Source organism: Eubalaena glacialis, chromosome 1 (genome assembly GCF_028564815.1).
Source record: "Eubalaena glacialis isolate mEubGla1 chromosome 1, mEubGla1.1.hap2.+ XY, whole genome shotgun sequence".
In the NCBI taxonomy this organism is placed as follows: domain Eukaryota; kingdom Metazoa; phylum Chordata; class Mammalia; order Artiodactyla; family Balaenidae; genus Eubalaena; species Eubalaena glacialis.
The window spans coordinates 50,561,738-50,575,826 of NC_083716.1; the positions used below are offsets into that span (position 1 = coordinate 50,561,738).

Here is a 14,089-nt window from a genome sequence, read left to right on the forward strand (position 1 = left end):
AGTAAGTAAAATTATTCCTACTTTTACAGAGAAGAGACAGGTTCAGGAAGCTAAAGTGACCTGCTGAATTCTATACAGCTAGTAACATGAAGGAAAAACTAAAACCCAAGTCTTTTATTCCCAAGTGCAGTGTTTTATCCAGTAAGTACATGAGTAAGTACATCAAAAGGGAAATAGGAAGTTACTTTTTATTGAGCCACATAAGATTTTATTTCATCTTCACAACTCTGCAAGGAAAAAGTGAAGCTCAGCAAAGTTAAGAAACTTGCTCAAGTTCACACAACCAATAAGTAGCAAGTCTGCTGCTGAGAAAGCTCAAATTCCATTCACTATTGCACAGTCAGGAGCGACAGGTAATGAGAAAAAAATGGAAACTACTGTGCCCCTTATTACACTATTGCTTTTCAGCAAAAACAAAGCAATAACAAGCCCCCTCCCGCCCCCAAATAAAACCTAACCATTCTGCTTTGTGATGTTGACCTGGGATACCACTAACAAGTCTTTTACCAGCTGGTTCCTAGACAGGTTCTGCCAAAAGGGGAACTAGAGAAGGCTGGAGGGAAGAAGGGACTTTAATCTTCCTGACCTTGTTTGTTGTTCCTGTCAGAGTTATCTGAACAACAGCCTTTGCCATAGCAGCAGCAGTAGATTCCATTTCCAGCTTCCTTCCACACTCCCAGAATCAGCCTCATGGCCCCTGTTCAGACCCAACCGTGCCTACACCTCAGGGTCTGAGTGCCAGCACCTCAAGACCCCAGAGCAAGTCCTCGGGAGCCGGCAGTAGCTGGGCTCTGAGCTCCCTCCACAGAGGACTGGGTCAGGGCTCCACAGGGGCACTCTTTCTCCGAGCTTCTAGGTTCTGAAATCTCAGCCCCTTAAGGGTGGTATTTGCTTCCCACAATTAGTATTTCAGTTTAATCCCAGTGTTCCTTTAGCTTTTTCAATCCTCCAATACCTGTGTAGTCAACTCCGTACACCAAATTGTCTCTGTTAAAATAACCAGTGTCGTTTCAACTTTCCTGACTGGGCCCTGATTGATACAAATACTTTCAGAAAACAGATCTCAGAGGGTAACTGACTGACTATATCCACACATACCACATACGCATTTTTTAATATATTCACTTCACCAAAGAGGTCTAACATTTCCTAAGTGCTTATAATGTGTGTTTTAATATATATTCAAAGAGTATTCTAAGATATTCTGACTTTAGGAATGAATTCTTCTAGACTCAGTACCTATTTCACTTTTCTCACCACAAATAATTTTAACCTATCAAAGTTAGAAATTTGTTCAAGATTGGTTGGTCTTTCTGTTCTAACCTATGTGACCCAAGTCAAAATGCTTGAAAGAGCACCAAAATTTGGCTATCAAAACATTTCTCTTTTCCTTAGCAATACTACATTTAATCAAAAACTTTTGGAATTAACTCAGTAAATCCCTGTGGCCAAAAAATTAATTCAAATGCTAAATCAATTTTTAAGGAGAATATATCTAACTTCTAGAACTAGGGGAAAAAAGTCAAAGCAGAACTTCAAGAATAACAAAAAACAAACCCATTTTTCACTCAGGAAACCAAAGTATATCTGTATTTATGTCCTCAATATGAAACACCCTTTCAAAAAGAGTCAGAAGTTCTTGCAAGTTTGTACCTCCCTAAGAAGATATGGAAATACACAGGTGATTTTTCGGTTGGAACAATGACTGGGGTATGACAGGACACACAGTGACCAGGGCCCAAAATGGAAAATGCAATGCAATGTGCAAGGACAATCCCTCAAAACAAAGAACTGTCTCAACCAAATGCCAGTAGGGCTCTCCTTGTGGAGAAACAACTATTCTTGACTAGAACGACCTATCAGATTCAATTTTTTTTGGCCACGCCACAAGGCTTGCGGGATCTTAGTTCCCTGACCAGGGATCGAACTTGGGCCCTCGGCACTGAAAGCGCAGAGCCTTAACTGCTGGACTGCCACCGAATTTCCTCTTAGGTTCCAGATATTCAAAAAGGAATAGTTTTAGGCCTCTTAGAAGAAAAATTATCTTAATCAAGCTAATGTTTGAATGCAACTTTACTTTTACTTTACTTTTTTTCCTTCTCATTTGACCACTTTACAAAAGGAATCATATTCTTGCTCTGTTAACCACAGTGCTTGTACAATGCAAAAGTAATTTAAAAATCAACCATTTTTCTCCACTTTTTTTCTCTATCTACAACTTTAAAAAATTCATTGTACACAGGTTTCCCTGAAGCATCAGAAGTAGAGGCTCTGTCCTAGGCCAAGCCAATCAGCATATTCTATCTCCTATGCCACGATGAAAAGTTCAGGGGTGAGCCGTACTAACATGGTCTAAGGACTTCAGCTGGCCCTGCAGAGATAAAGTCACTCTTTCAGATTGAACATGAATAAGAAAATAGCAGCTGCTGGCAGCTACGTTGGAACCAGAGGGGAACCAGAGGCAGAGCTGGGGGAGTAAAAGAAGCCAGATCCTTGGAGCTATCAATGAGCTGCTCAAACAACCCTGCCTGACACCTGAATTACTTAAGGACTTTTCAGTTAACAGCCAATAAATTCTCTTTATTTTTTAGGTCAGAGAGAGACAATTTTTCTGATATAACCAAAGATTAAAGGAAAAGGTACACTTGAGTATTCTGGGTTAGATCAGCATAAAATTAGTACTTCTGAGTAATGTCAAATATCTCAGAAAAAGATACTCGATAACACATACGCAAAAAAAAAAAAAAAAGACTGGTACAAGATAGAATTACTTTTAAGATAGCTCAAATAGTATAAAAATTTACTTAATAATGTAATCAGCAGCTATATAATTTATCATTCCTGGTCTTTCTCCTCTTACCCCCTAAATCTGCTAGACCCTCAGTCTTTCTCACCATAACTAACAGCCTCTCTACTTCTAGTTTCCCAGGCCAAAAGTCTTGGAGTCATTCTTGGCAACTCCCTTCTTCCCTCATACTCCACAGGCTATGGGTCAGCAAATCCTGCTGGTTCTACCTTCAAAATATATCCAGAACCTATGCACTTCTCACCACATCCACTATTCTCTCTCTGGTCCAAGTCACTAGTTATTTTGCCTGGATTACTGAAAAAGCCTCCTAGAACGGGACTGTTTGCGTCTACCCTTATCCACCTACAATATATTCTCAACACAGCAGCCAAAGTGGTGATAAAAAGCATATTAGATCACATCACTCCCCTTTTCAAAACCCTCCAATGGTTCCCCAACTCACTCAGAGTAAAAGCTGAAGTCTACCATGGCCAACAAGACTTCAACTCCTCTACTTCAGCAGCATGGGCCTCCTGGTTCCTCAAACATGTCAGGGATGGCCCTGCTGCAGGACCTTTACATGTGCAAGTTCCTCTGCCTATAACATTCCTCCCCAAGACATTTATCCGCATGACTTGCTACCTGACCTCTTCCAAGTGCTTACTCAGTATCCCTTTCTTGTTTAGTGTTCCTGCTCATCCTATTTAAAACTGTAATCCCATCCACATCCCTGGCACTCCCATCTTCCATCCCTGATATTTTTTTTTCTCTTTAGCACTTGTCACCTGTAATTTTATATATAATTTACTATTTGTTTTGTTTATTGCCTGCCACCTGCTCCAGAATGTATGCTCCGTAAGGGCAGGTATATAAGTCTACTTTTTCACTCTATATTTGTAGCACCTAGGATGGTGCTTGGCACATATTTGGTGCTAAATAAATATTTGCTGAGGGAATGATTGAGTATAGCAGAAGGAATTAAAACGTTATGCCAATTCCTTTTACTTTCACATACAAATGAGACTTTCCCATAAGGGCTATGCTATGGATAAGCTATTCCATTTCCTTATCTCAACACAACTGAAATGATACAAAAACCACACCACTTCCTTTTGCTCACTTTGAGCCCTGACTTGCGTCAGGATCCAGTAAAAAAAACTTTTTTCCACTGTTTTCACTGGATATACTCAAGTTTGAGTATATTTGAGTAAATTAAAAGGTCTTGAGTACGTCTTGAGACTCAATGTCTTGAGTATATTTGAGTAAATTAAAAGGTCTTTAAGAAAGACATGTATCAGTAAACATTATTTCCCAAGATCTAAAATATTGCTTAAGGCAAACAATGGCTTGGGTTATATTCTGACAGTACCACATAGTTACAGCAAGTTAAATAATTGTGGAAATAACCACAGACAAAAAGAAAATACAGTCCTTTGGTACAAACAATGTGGTCTGACAAAGGGAACTTCAAAGCACTATCTAAACTCAACTGCAATCTTTCAATTAAGTAAAGGTTCAAAGGTAATATTTATATGTAAATTGTAAGTAACCAAAGGCCCTGAATAAGACCAGTGGGTGTTAAAATCAGACTGCTAACAGTTCTGCCCTGACAAGCATGAACCACAAACCATAGGAAACTAAACCCTGCAAACCTATAGGTCTGAGAAACAACACTCAAGATTACAAATTTGGGCTTATTAATGTGAAGAGCTTGGAAATCCAGAAAGAGTTTTCCCCCTTTTGGATGAAACACCTCCATTTTATTTTCTTTACTCTGTCAGAACATGTCTTAGGTTAAAATGTGCCGGTTTAGAGTGTTTTCATGAAGAAATTCTGTGGCAGACTTGACATTAACTTGTCCTTTTTTCCCTTTTAATATCTTTCTTTCAGCTCCTAGTTTAAATACTTATCAACTTATATTTTTATTAAAGAAAGGATTGTTAAGTAACACAGTCTTAGAGTCAGGAGACCTAGGATTCAGTTGCAAATTCTGCCTAATTGGCTAGCTGATCTTGGCCCACTCACTTCCCTCTCCAGGCCTTAGTTTCCTCATCTGTAAAATAAATAATACCATGAAGACCTCTACCTCTCATATCCTATGAGTCTAGGAACTACACTCACTGAATATAGTGCCTCAAAGACTTCACTTAATTATATAGGTACTGAGTAAAGCAGGGCAAATACCACTGAAGCACCACCCTTTCCCTGGTTCTGAGGGAACCACTATTCTGATTGTGGTATTTAACACTCATGTCTTTACATGCTTTTATACTATATGTGGTATATATGCCAAATAATATTGCTTTGCATACTGTTAAATTTGCTATAGACGTATAAAAATTGTATCATTCTATATGTATATTTTTATAATTTGCTTATTTTTCACTCAACATTGTGAGTGATTTCCATCATAGATACATATAGTTCCTTTTAATTCATTTTCATTGTTATATAGTATTCCATTTTATGATTACTTTATAGCTGTATTTATCCATTCTTATGTTGATGGACATTTTAGGTTGTTCCTAGGTTTTGGTATTATGAGCAATGCTGCAATAAATAAACTTGAATAGATGCTTTTGTTATTGTTGTTTGGGTAAATAATTCTGAAGGATAGATTTCTAGAAGTGGGATTTTGGGTCTAATGGTACTTTTCGTAGATATTTTGGTAACCCCTTCTGGGACTGTACCATTTTGTACTTCCAAGTGTACAACACTGATACAAGGACAATTTTAAAATACTGCTGAAGGATACAGAATAAACTTTAACACATGGAAAAACATACCACATTATGTATAGAAAACTTCAAGATCATGTATATCAACTGTTCCTAAATTAATTATAAATTTAATGATATTCTTTATCACATTACAGTTCCCTTCTATTCTTCATTTGCTAATAAGCGTTTTCATCATAAATGGGGTTGAATTACATCACGTGCTTTTTCTCCATCTATTGATATAATCATAGTGGCTTCCTCCTTCAATGTGTTAATGTATAAATTAACTAGTAATAATCCATATTAAGAGCTCTCTTTGTTTTTAAGATTTTTTTTTTTGATGTGGACCATTTTTAAAGTCTTTATTGAATTTGTTACAATATTGCTTCTGTTTCATGTTTTGGTTTTTTGGCCGCAAGGCATGTGGCATCTTAGCTCCCCAACCAGAGATCAAACCCGCATTCCCTGCATTGGAAGGCAAAGTCTTACCCACTGGACCGCCAAGGAAGTCCCTGAGCGCTCTCTCAAAGAGTAAGCTATCTGTGGTAGTTTAAAAATATGTCCACAAATTCTTTCATATTCCTCTTTTCAAGAGGTGGAACCTAATTACTTTGAGAGTGGGCCGGACTGAGAGATTCCCTCCTAACAGAATAAAGTGAAAGTGACAAAGTATGACTTCTGAGACTAGGTCTTGAAAGGTAATGCAGCTTTCTCCTTGCTCTTTCTTGGACATTTATTCTGGGGAAAGCCAGCTGCCATGGTGTTAGGATATTCAAGGAATCTGTGGAGAGGCTCATACGGTGAGCAACAGAGGCCTCCTGCCAACTGCCACGAGAATGTGTCATCTTGGAAGTGGATTCTCCTCCAGTCAAGCTTTTAAATGAATGCAGCCCCTGTTGACAAAACTACAATCTCACAAAATATCCTGAATCAAAACCACCCAGTAAATTGCTCCTGAATTTCAAGTCCCTACGTTTTGGGATGAATTGTTATGCAGCAACAATAACTAACACATTAACATCCTTGGATTTCTGGGATAAATTCTGTTTTGTCATTGTTAAATAAATATTTTGTCTGGTCTCTATGCCTGGTTCCTGGGTAACAGAAGTGTCTTTGTTATTCACAAGCCTCATGGATCACACCTGAGTTTATGCTAATGACTGACTCAGGATGGGAGATGGTCACCAAAATGACCAGTGATGTGATTAGAAGAGGGCTGGGGCTTTGAGCCAGCCCAGCCTCCAGGGAGTATGGATAGGGAGGGCAGAAGATTGAGTTCAGTCACGTGGCCAATTATTCAATCATGCCTACATAATGAAACTCCAATAAGAACTGCACACCATGGCTCAGATAAGCTTCCTAGGACAACACACCCCGATTCCAGGGGAAGACGGCATGGAAGCTCCACATTTGGAAGCCTCCCTGACCTCACCCTGTGTGTCTCTTTCATTTGGCTGGTCCCAATCTGTATCCTTTATATTGATAAAACTATCATCATAAGTATACCACTTGGGACTTCCCTGGTGGCACAGTGGTTAAGAATCCGTCTGACAATGCAGGGGACACGGGTTCAAGCCCTGGTCTGGGAAGATCCTACATGCCTCGGAGCAACTAAGCCCGTGCGCCACAACTACTGAGCCTGTGCTCTAGAGCTCACGAGCCACAACTACTGAGCCCGCATGCCACAACTACTGAGCCCGCATGCCACAACTACTGAAGCCCACGCGCCTAAAGCCCGTGCTCTGCAGCAAGAGAAGCCACGGCAACGAGAAGCCCACGCACTGCAAAAGAGAGTAGCTCCTGCTCACCACAACTAGAGAAAGCCTGTGCGCAGCTTTCTCTAGAAAGACCCAACGCAGCCAAAAATAAATAAATAAAATAAATAAATTTATTTAAAAAAATAAGTATACCACTTTCTTAAATTCTGTGAGTCATATAAATGAATTGTCAAATGTGGGGGGCGGTCACGGGAATCCTCCTGGATTTGTAGCCAGTTAGTCAGAAGTGTGAGTAGCCTGGGGACCTCCAAACTTGTAACTGGCATCTCAAGTGAGGGCAGTCTTGTTGGGGACTGTGCCCTTAAAACTGTGGAGTCTGACACTAACAGTGGGTAGGCAGTGTCAGAACTGTACTGCAGTACTGTAGACATGATCACGTTTAGATACACCACTGGATTTGTTTTGCTAACAATTTTGTTAGGTTTTACATCTATGTTCGTAAGAAAGACTGACCTATAATTTTTTTCTCATATTATCCATGTCTGGTTTCGGTATCAAGGTTATACTACTCACACAGAATAAGCTGAGGAACTTTCCTTATTTTGCTATTCTCTCAAACAGTCTTTGTATATCCGGACATATCTACCACTTGAATAGTTTGATAGAACTCACCTTTAAAATCATCTGAGCCAAGGGCTTATCTGTGAGTATATGGGAGGAGGCAGATCTTTCACTACAAATTAAAATTCTCTAATAATTACAGAAATATCTAGGTTTTTTATTTCACCTTAATCAGTTTTATTGTCGCATTTTTAAAATTGTTGTTTTATTTAAATTGTAAAATGTAGGCGTTCCCTGGTGGCACAGTGGTTAAGAATCCTCCTGCCAATGCAGGGGACACAGGTTCAAGCCCTGGACTGGGAAGATCCCACATGCCACGGAGCAACTAAGCCCGTGCGCCACAACTACTGAGCCTGTGCTCTAGAGCCTGCGAGCCACAACTACTGAGCCCGCATGCTGCAACTACTGAAGCCCGTGTGCCTAGAGCCCGTGCTCTGCAAGAAGAGAAGCCACCGCAATGAGAAGCCCTTGCACCGCAACAAAGAGTAGCCCCCGCTCACCACAACTAGAGAAAGGCTGCACTCAGCAACAAAGACACAATGCAGCCATAAATAAATAAATTTTTTTAAAAAGTATAGGCATAAACTTATTCAAGGTATCTCTTATTTTTAAAAAATCTCTGCTATATCTGAAGTTATGTCCTCCTTTCCAGTCCCAATACTACTTGTGCTTTCTGTGTTTTTCTTGATCAGTTATTCAAATGGTTTGTCTATTTTATCAGCCTTTTCAAGAAACCAACTTTTGGCTATGTTAACTCTCTCCATCATATCTTAAAAAAAAAAACAAACAAAAAAACTTTTCTAATTAGCCCCAATTCTATCACTTATTAGCTAGAAGTGTAGATAAGTTTTCCTCTGTGCCTCAGTTTTCTCATCTGTAAAGTGGGAATAGTAAGAGTACCTACCTTACAGGGTTGTTGCAAAGATTAAATGAGATAATCCTTGTAAAGCACATGGAACAGTGCTTGGTACATATAACAAGTGCTCTACAAGTGTTAGCTTTTATTTTTATCACCTGTTTTACTTCACTTGAATTTATTCTGTTGTTCTTTTCCTAATTTAAATTAGGTGTTTATCTTATTAATATTTTTAATCTTTTAATATGAGTATGTTAAACATGTCACACAAGTTTAATAAGTCCTAATTTTCTTTATTGTTTAGTTCTAGGTGTTTTCTGACTTACATTATCATTTTATTTTTGACCTGTGGGATTTATGGAGGTAGGTTTTTAAATTTCCAAATGTGTGCCTGTATATACTGTTTGTTACTCAGTTTTAACTTAAGTGTATTTGTTGACAAAAAGTGTGGCTGATATGATCATTTGAACTGTATAAGAACTTGCTGTACAGCCTAGTACATGACCATTTTTAATAAAATGCTAAATTCTAAACCAAACCTAACTTCTAAAACTAAATGACCTTGTCATGCTCTCTGCTTAAAAAAATCTATAAATATTCTCATTTCATAGGATGGAATTACCAAGACATAAGAAGAATTGCTATGATCTGGCCTCCGCCAGGCTTTCTAACACCATCTTCCCATTCACTCCTCATACCTTTACAATGATCCAACTACACTGAAATCACTGAAGCCTCTATATTTACAGACATCCCTTTTAGACTCCCATCCTTTGCACATCCTTTTTGTTCTTCCCTTTGTTTCTCACCAAGTTAACTACAGTTCACTCTTCAGACTTGATCTATGCATCATCTGTGTAAGCAATCCCTGACCCCTACATATCAGGCTGAGTGAGCTGGCCCATCTCTGTACTTCTAGTGTACTCAGAACATGAACCATAGCTGCGCCTTAGCTCTTGACTAACACTCATTCATAAAGTATTTATTAATTACTTGGTATGTGCATCACACTTATACAACAGTCAATGAAACAGACGTGATCCCTCCTCTCATAACGCTTATTTAGTCAGGTGATTTTTTTGACTTATCTTGCGGCACTTGTAACCTCTATTTTCTAGCATGTTACTAAGCAAAACAATAAATGTTCAATAGGTGAATGAAATGAATAAAAATAATATTAATATCTTAAGGGAAACATAACTGGGGAGTTAAATCAACTATAAAATCACATAATAAACTCTAACACTTCTTTGTAAGTATACTAACATCTACAAATGTATCTCCAAACCTTACAGTTATAGCCAGCTACCACTAACCCAACAATCCAAGTCCTAGCTCAATAACTTTGCTCCCCAAATCACCACCCCTCTGGTGATTTCTAGATGTTAGAGAAAAGAAATTTAGATCCAAGTCATGAAACAGGGAACCTTAGTATATGCAAAAGCCCTTTTCCCCCAAATATTTCTGCCTTATTTCATATTTTGAATTATCTTTTCTCTAAGTTTATTAGCTTTTTCTTATAATACTGTTTTTTACACTATGAAGTAAGAACTCTAACATGTTATACATACTTGACATGTACTAACTCATTTAATCCTCACACTAACTTTATGAGGCCAGTATTCTCATTATGCATAATTTTATAAAAATAAATCCCCCAAATCAATAACCTGTAATGTAAAGGTCGGTGAGGTGCAAATGGGGTGGAGGGGAGTGTGGTAAGGAGGGCAGTGGGGTGAGGGTAGTGAAAAGGGCTTTAGGCTTCGGCGCATACTGTTCAAAATTGTATGCAAGAACTTATTCATGCCTCATTTATGCAGTCTTTTAAAAATTAAAAAAAAAATGTTCTGAAAAGGGACAATTAAGCCTCCTCTAGCCCTTAACCCACAAAAAAATGGATGGGAGGGAGGAAAGGAGGGAGGAAAGGAAGAAAGGACGAAAAGATAGGAAGTAGATGAGCTCAGAAGTTAAATTAGAATTTCTATCTGAGACACCCAGAAAGAAACTATTGAAAATATAAGATAGTAGAAGAGGAGAGAAGTATTAGGATGGAGGATAAAGACAGGAATTGAAATGACACTACAGATTATGAAAAGATGCTACTGGAAATCTTGTGACATGCTCTTCCTACAGTACCATATGCAGTTGCAATAACACAAACCACCACCGGAATCTAAAAGCATCCAAACTGGAGAATGATCAAATAAGTAAGCAAGGAGAATACCCACCAAACTTAAATTAAGAAAAGAATAAAGATATCTGAGTTATGAGGAGGCAGTCTGAATTGAAGAGAATGGGAATAAACTTTCTCTGTCTCCCTTTCAGGAGTAGCACAATAACCAAAGAGCCTGAGGGCAAGGCCTGTAGGATGTTTCTGAGACCATGAGTTCTAGGTTTCTCTACAGAAGACAGTAGGTGTGGGAATACATTTTCAATGGAGTCCAAGGAGAGACCAATAGGAAAGATGAAGCTCATCTTCAAGCCTGGCGCTATAACTGCTTTACTGCAATGCTGGACCCTCAAAAGGCTGCTCCATCTAACAGATCTCAGCAGACCTAGAAGCAACTCTCATCTGCCACGCTGCTAACAGATCTTGCAGTCGGGAGTGCCTGGAAGCACTGAGGATTGCTCCCAGAGCTTCAAGAAATGGGCAACAATTTGTTGGCCCCTTTGTTTTCAGTCCACAGGACAGAAACAACTCTGACTTTCGTGCCTATTGGTTTGCCACTGAATAATAGATGCCTATAGCCAGAACTACATGAGTGCTTAGGGAACCCAAAGCCCCAGAATGGGCATAAAAAAATACAATTCATTTAAAGGGAATTCAGCAAACGGAGGGAAGGCTAAGCTGAAAATCAGAACAGCGGCTTCTGGTTAAACGGAACTATTAGAAAAGATTGGGTGACAGTGAATATCCAACACACCAAGATGGTGTTAGTTGTACCAGTGGAGAAGAAACTCATGGATGTCAAAATAAAGGATCTGGGGCTTCCCTGGTGGCGCAGTGGTTAAGAATCCCCCTGCCAATGCAGGGGACACGGGTTCAAGCCCTGGTCTGGGAAGATCCCACATGCCGCGGAGCAACTAAGCCCGTGCGCCACAATTACTGAGCCTGCGCTCTGGAGCCCGCGAGCCACAACTACTGAGCCCGCGTGCCACAGCTACTGAAGCCTGTGCGCCTAGAGCCCATGCTCCACAACAAGAGAAGCCACCAGAGTGAGAAGCCCGTGCTCCGCAACGAAGAGTAGCCCCCACTCACCGCAACTGGAGAAAGCCCATGCGCAGCAACAAAGACCCAATGCAGCCAAAATAAATAAATAAATTCACTTTAAAAAAATAAAAAAATAAAAATAAAGGATCTGCCAAACTGGATACTGACGCAAGATTTCACCCCCAAAGGCACCATCAGAGCGTTTCAAAGAGGTTACTACCAGTATGACAACAAGTATGTCAATATAAACAAAGGGAGCACCCTTGGGGTTTCTATGGTGCTGGCAGCTGATGTGCTTTTCAACTACTGCGTTTCTTACAAGGAACTCAAACATGAACAGCTACGCAAGAACCACTGATGAGGGCCCGGCGTGAAGGGTGCTCTCTGCAGGCCTTACCATGACCATCTTTGCCCTGCACCTCTCTTTGAAGAACTTGATCTTTGCTGAATCCTTTTACACCCTAACTGAGAATTAATGCCCAATGAAAGATGACTGGTACATTTTTTAAAATTTTTAAATTAAAAAAAAGAAGAGACTGGGTGACTCAGAAGGCTGCCGTTTTGATTAGGATCTAGAGGAGAAGAGGCTCTCAGCAGATCAAGCTCTGGTGTAAGCTGCCCTGATGCTCAGATGCAAAGGTATTAGAGACATCTGTGGTAAACAGACGCCATGTCAATTCTCTGGCAAGTTCCAGTAGGAGAGTTGCAGCACAGCCCTCTAGATTTTCTGAAGCAAGCACATAACTTCTACAACACTGTATGAAAAGTGTAGCTCCTGGCATGATATTAGGCCCTAGCAGAGTTCCCAACCATGAAACATTAAGGTTTAGTGACCAGAGCTACCCATCATGATCCACCAAGTCACAAGGTTAGGCACAGCAGCAATCCACTGTGTGATGTAATAGGACCTAGGCAGGTCCAGAAGGCACTACTAAACTACAAGAGGTGGCCCAGAACTTCATGTCACCTACCTCTATCATATTGGTATCTTTACTTCTGCTCACACCAATGACTTTATGGTAGGTTACTGGTGGCCAATGACAAAAAAAAAAAAAAACAACTGGGGCCTAGTTAACAGAAACAAATCAAAAATGGATTACTACTGCTCTACAGCCCTATTTGGATGGCTCTGAAAGACAATGATGAGGTAGAAATTCTCTCAGTGGGTATGGCACAGGGAGAAGTGACCAGAGAAGGGAAAACATGGACTCCTTGGGAGTGGCAAATGGTATGGCTGACTGGTTAGGGGGATAGAAGGGGCAAAACTGGAAAATAAGAGAAAGAATTTGGAGAAGAGGCATGTTGATGGTTCTATGGGAGTCAGCACAAAGTGCCAATCTTTTATGTCTTATGTTAATGCCCACCACAAAGCACCAAGAGGGAAGGTGCATTTAACTGCATCCCAACTACAGATGGAGTGACTTGTCAGTGGACATCTGCCAGCTTCTGCTCTCGACCACCTCAATGCTTAAGCAATAGGGTTGTGAATGGAGGAGCCCTAGTGACAGAAAGGAAGGCTTTACAAAGGCCCAGCAGCATGGTTTCCTTCTCATGAAGGTGACCTAATTACTGCTGCTGTGGAATGCCAACTAACACATGCAGGTGCAGAACTGACACTGACTCCAGTTGTGGGTTTGCCTTTCCCGCCCACAATATACCCCATGGACAGCACCACTATCCCACGGATTACAGAATCAATTATGTTCTCAGGGACCAGCTGCAGTAGAGGGACTACAGCATGTTCCCCTAACCCTCCTGTTTTAGAGACTGCTTTTAGCAATTACAACCAGCCACCTCTCTGACGGGTCAGTGACAGAGTGGACTTAACAGAACACGAGGTAATCTGCGTAATAAAAGGGGTGGCAGACACTTGCAGTGCTCAGCCTACCTTTCCTCATTACAGCTGCAGTGGACAAATCTATGCACTGTCCAACAGCATCTGGCATCAAGTGTGAGCCAAGGCACTGCTCTGTTTTGCTCCTCAGGGCTTCCTCCAAACCGAAAGACAACTGCTCAGCAGTATATAGGCACAACTACACAAGTGCTAGAGTTAGAGCTCCAGGAGCCACCTTCAATTAACAAAACATGAAAGTCAGGGGACAAATGTCCCAAGTTCCTGTCCGTCCTTTGGTGGGACAATGCTGAGGTGCATTCAGAAGGTACCCAAGGAAATTG

At 40.3% G+C, this 14,089-nt stretch overlaps 2 protein-coding genes across 4 annotated transcripts in view; one reads left to right on the forward strand and one right to left on the reverse strand.

Annotated features, from left to right (window-relative positions):
- Positions 1-14,089, reverse strand: part of BMPR1A (bone morphogenetic protein receptor type 1A) — a 139,877-nt gene that overhangs the window by 39,411 nt on the left and 86,377 nt on the right. The window lies entirely within an intron of this gene.
- LOC133095377 (ATP synthase subunit f, mitochondrial-like) lies at positions 11,632-12,272 on the forward strand. Of its 2 annotated transcripts, XM_061196656.1 has the most exons (3): positions 11,632-11,668; positions 12,046-12,126; positions 12,244-12,272. In XM_061196656.1, the coding sequence occupies exons 1-3, from the start codon at positions 11,632-11,634 to the stop codon at positions 12,270-12,272; spliced, it is 147 nt and encodes a 48-aa protein (XP_061052639.1). The 2 variants fall into 2 exon arrangements, with proteins under 2 accessions (XP_061052639.1, XP_061052630.1); XM_061196647.1 differs by having other exon boundaries at positions 12,046-12,272.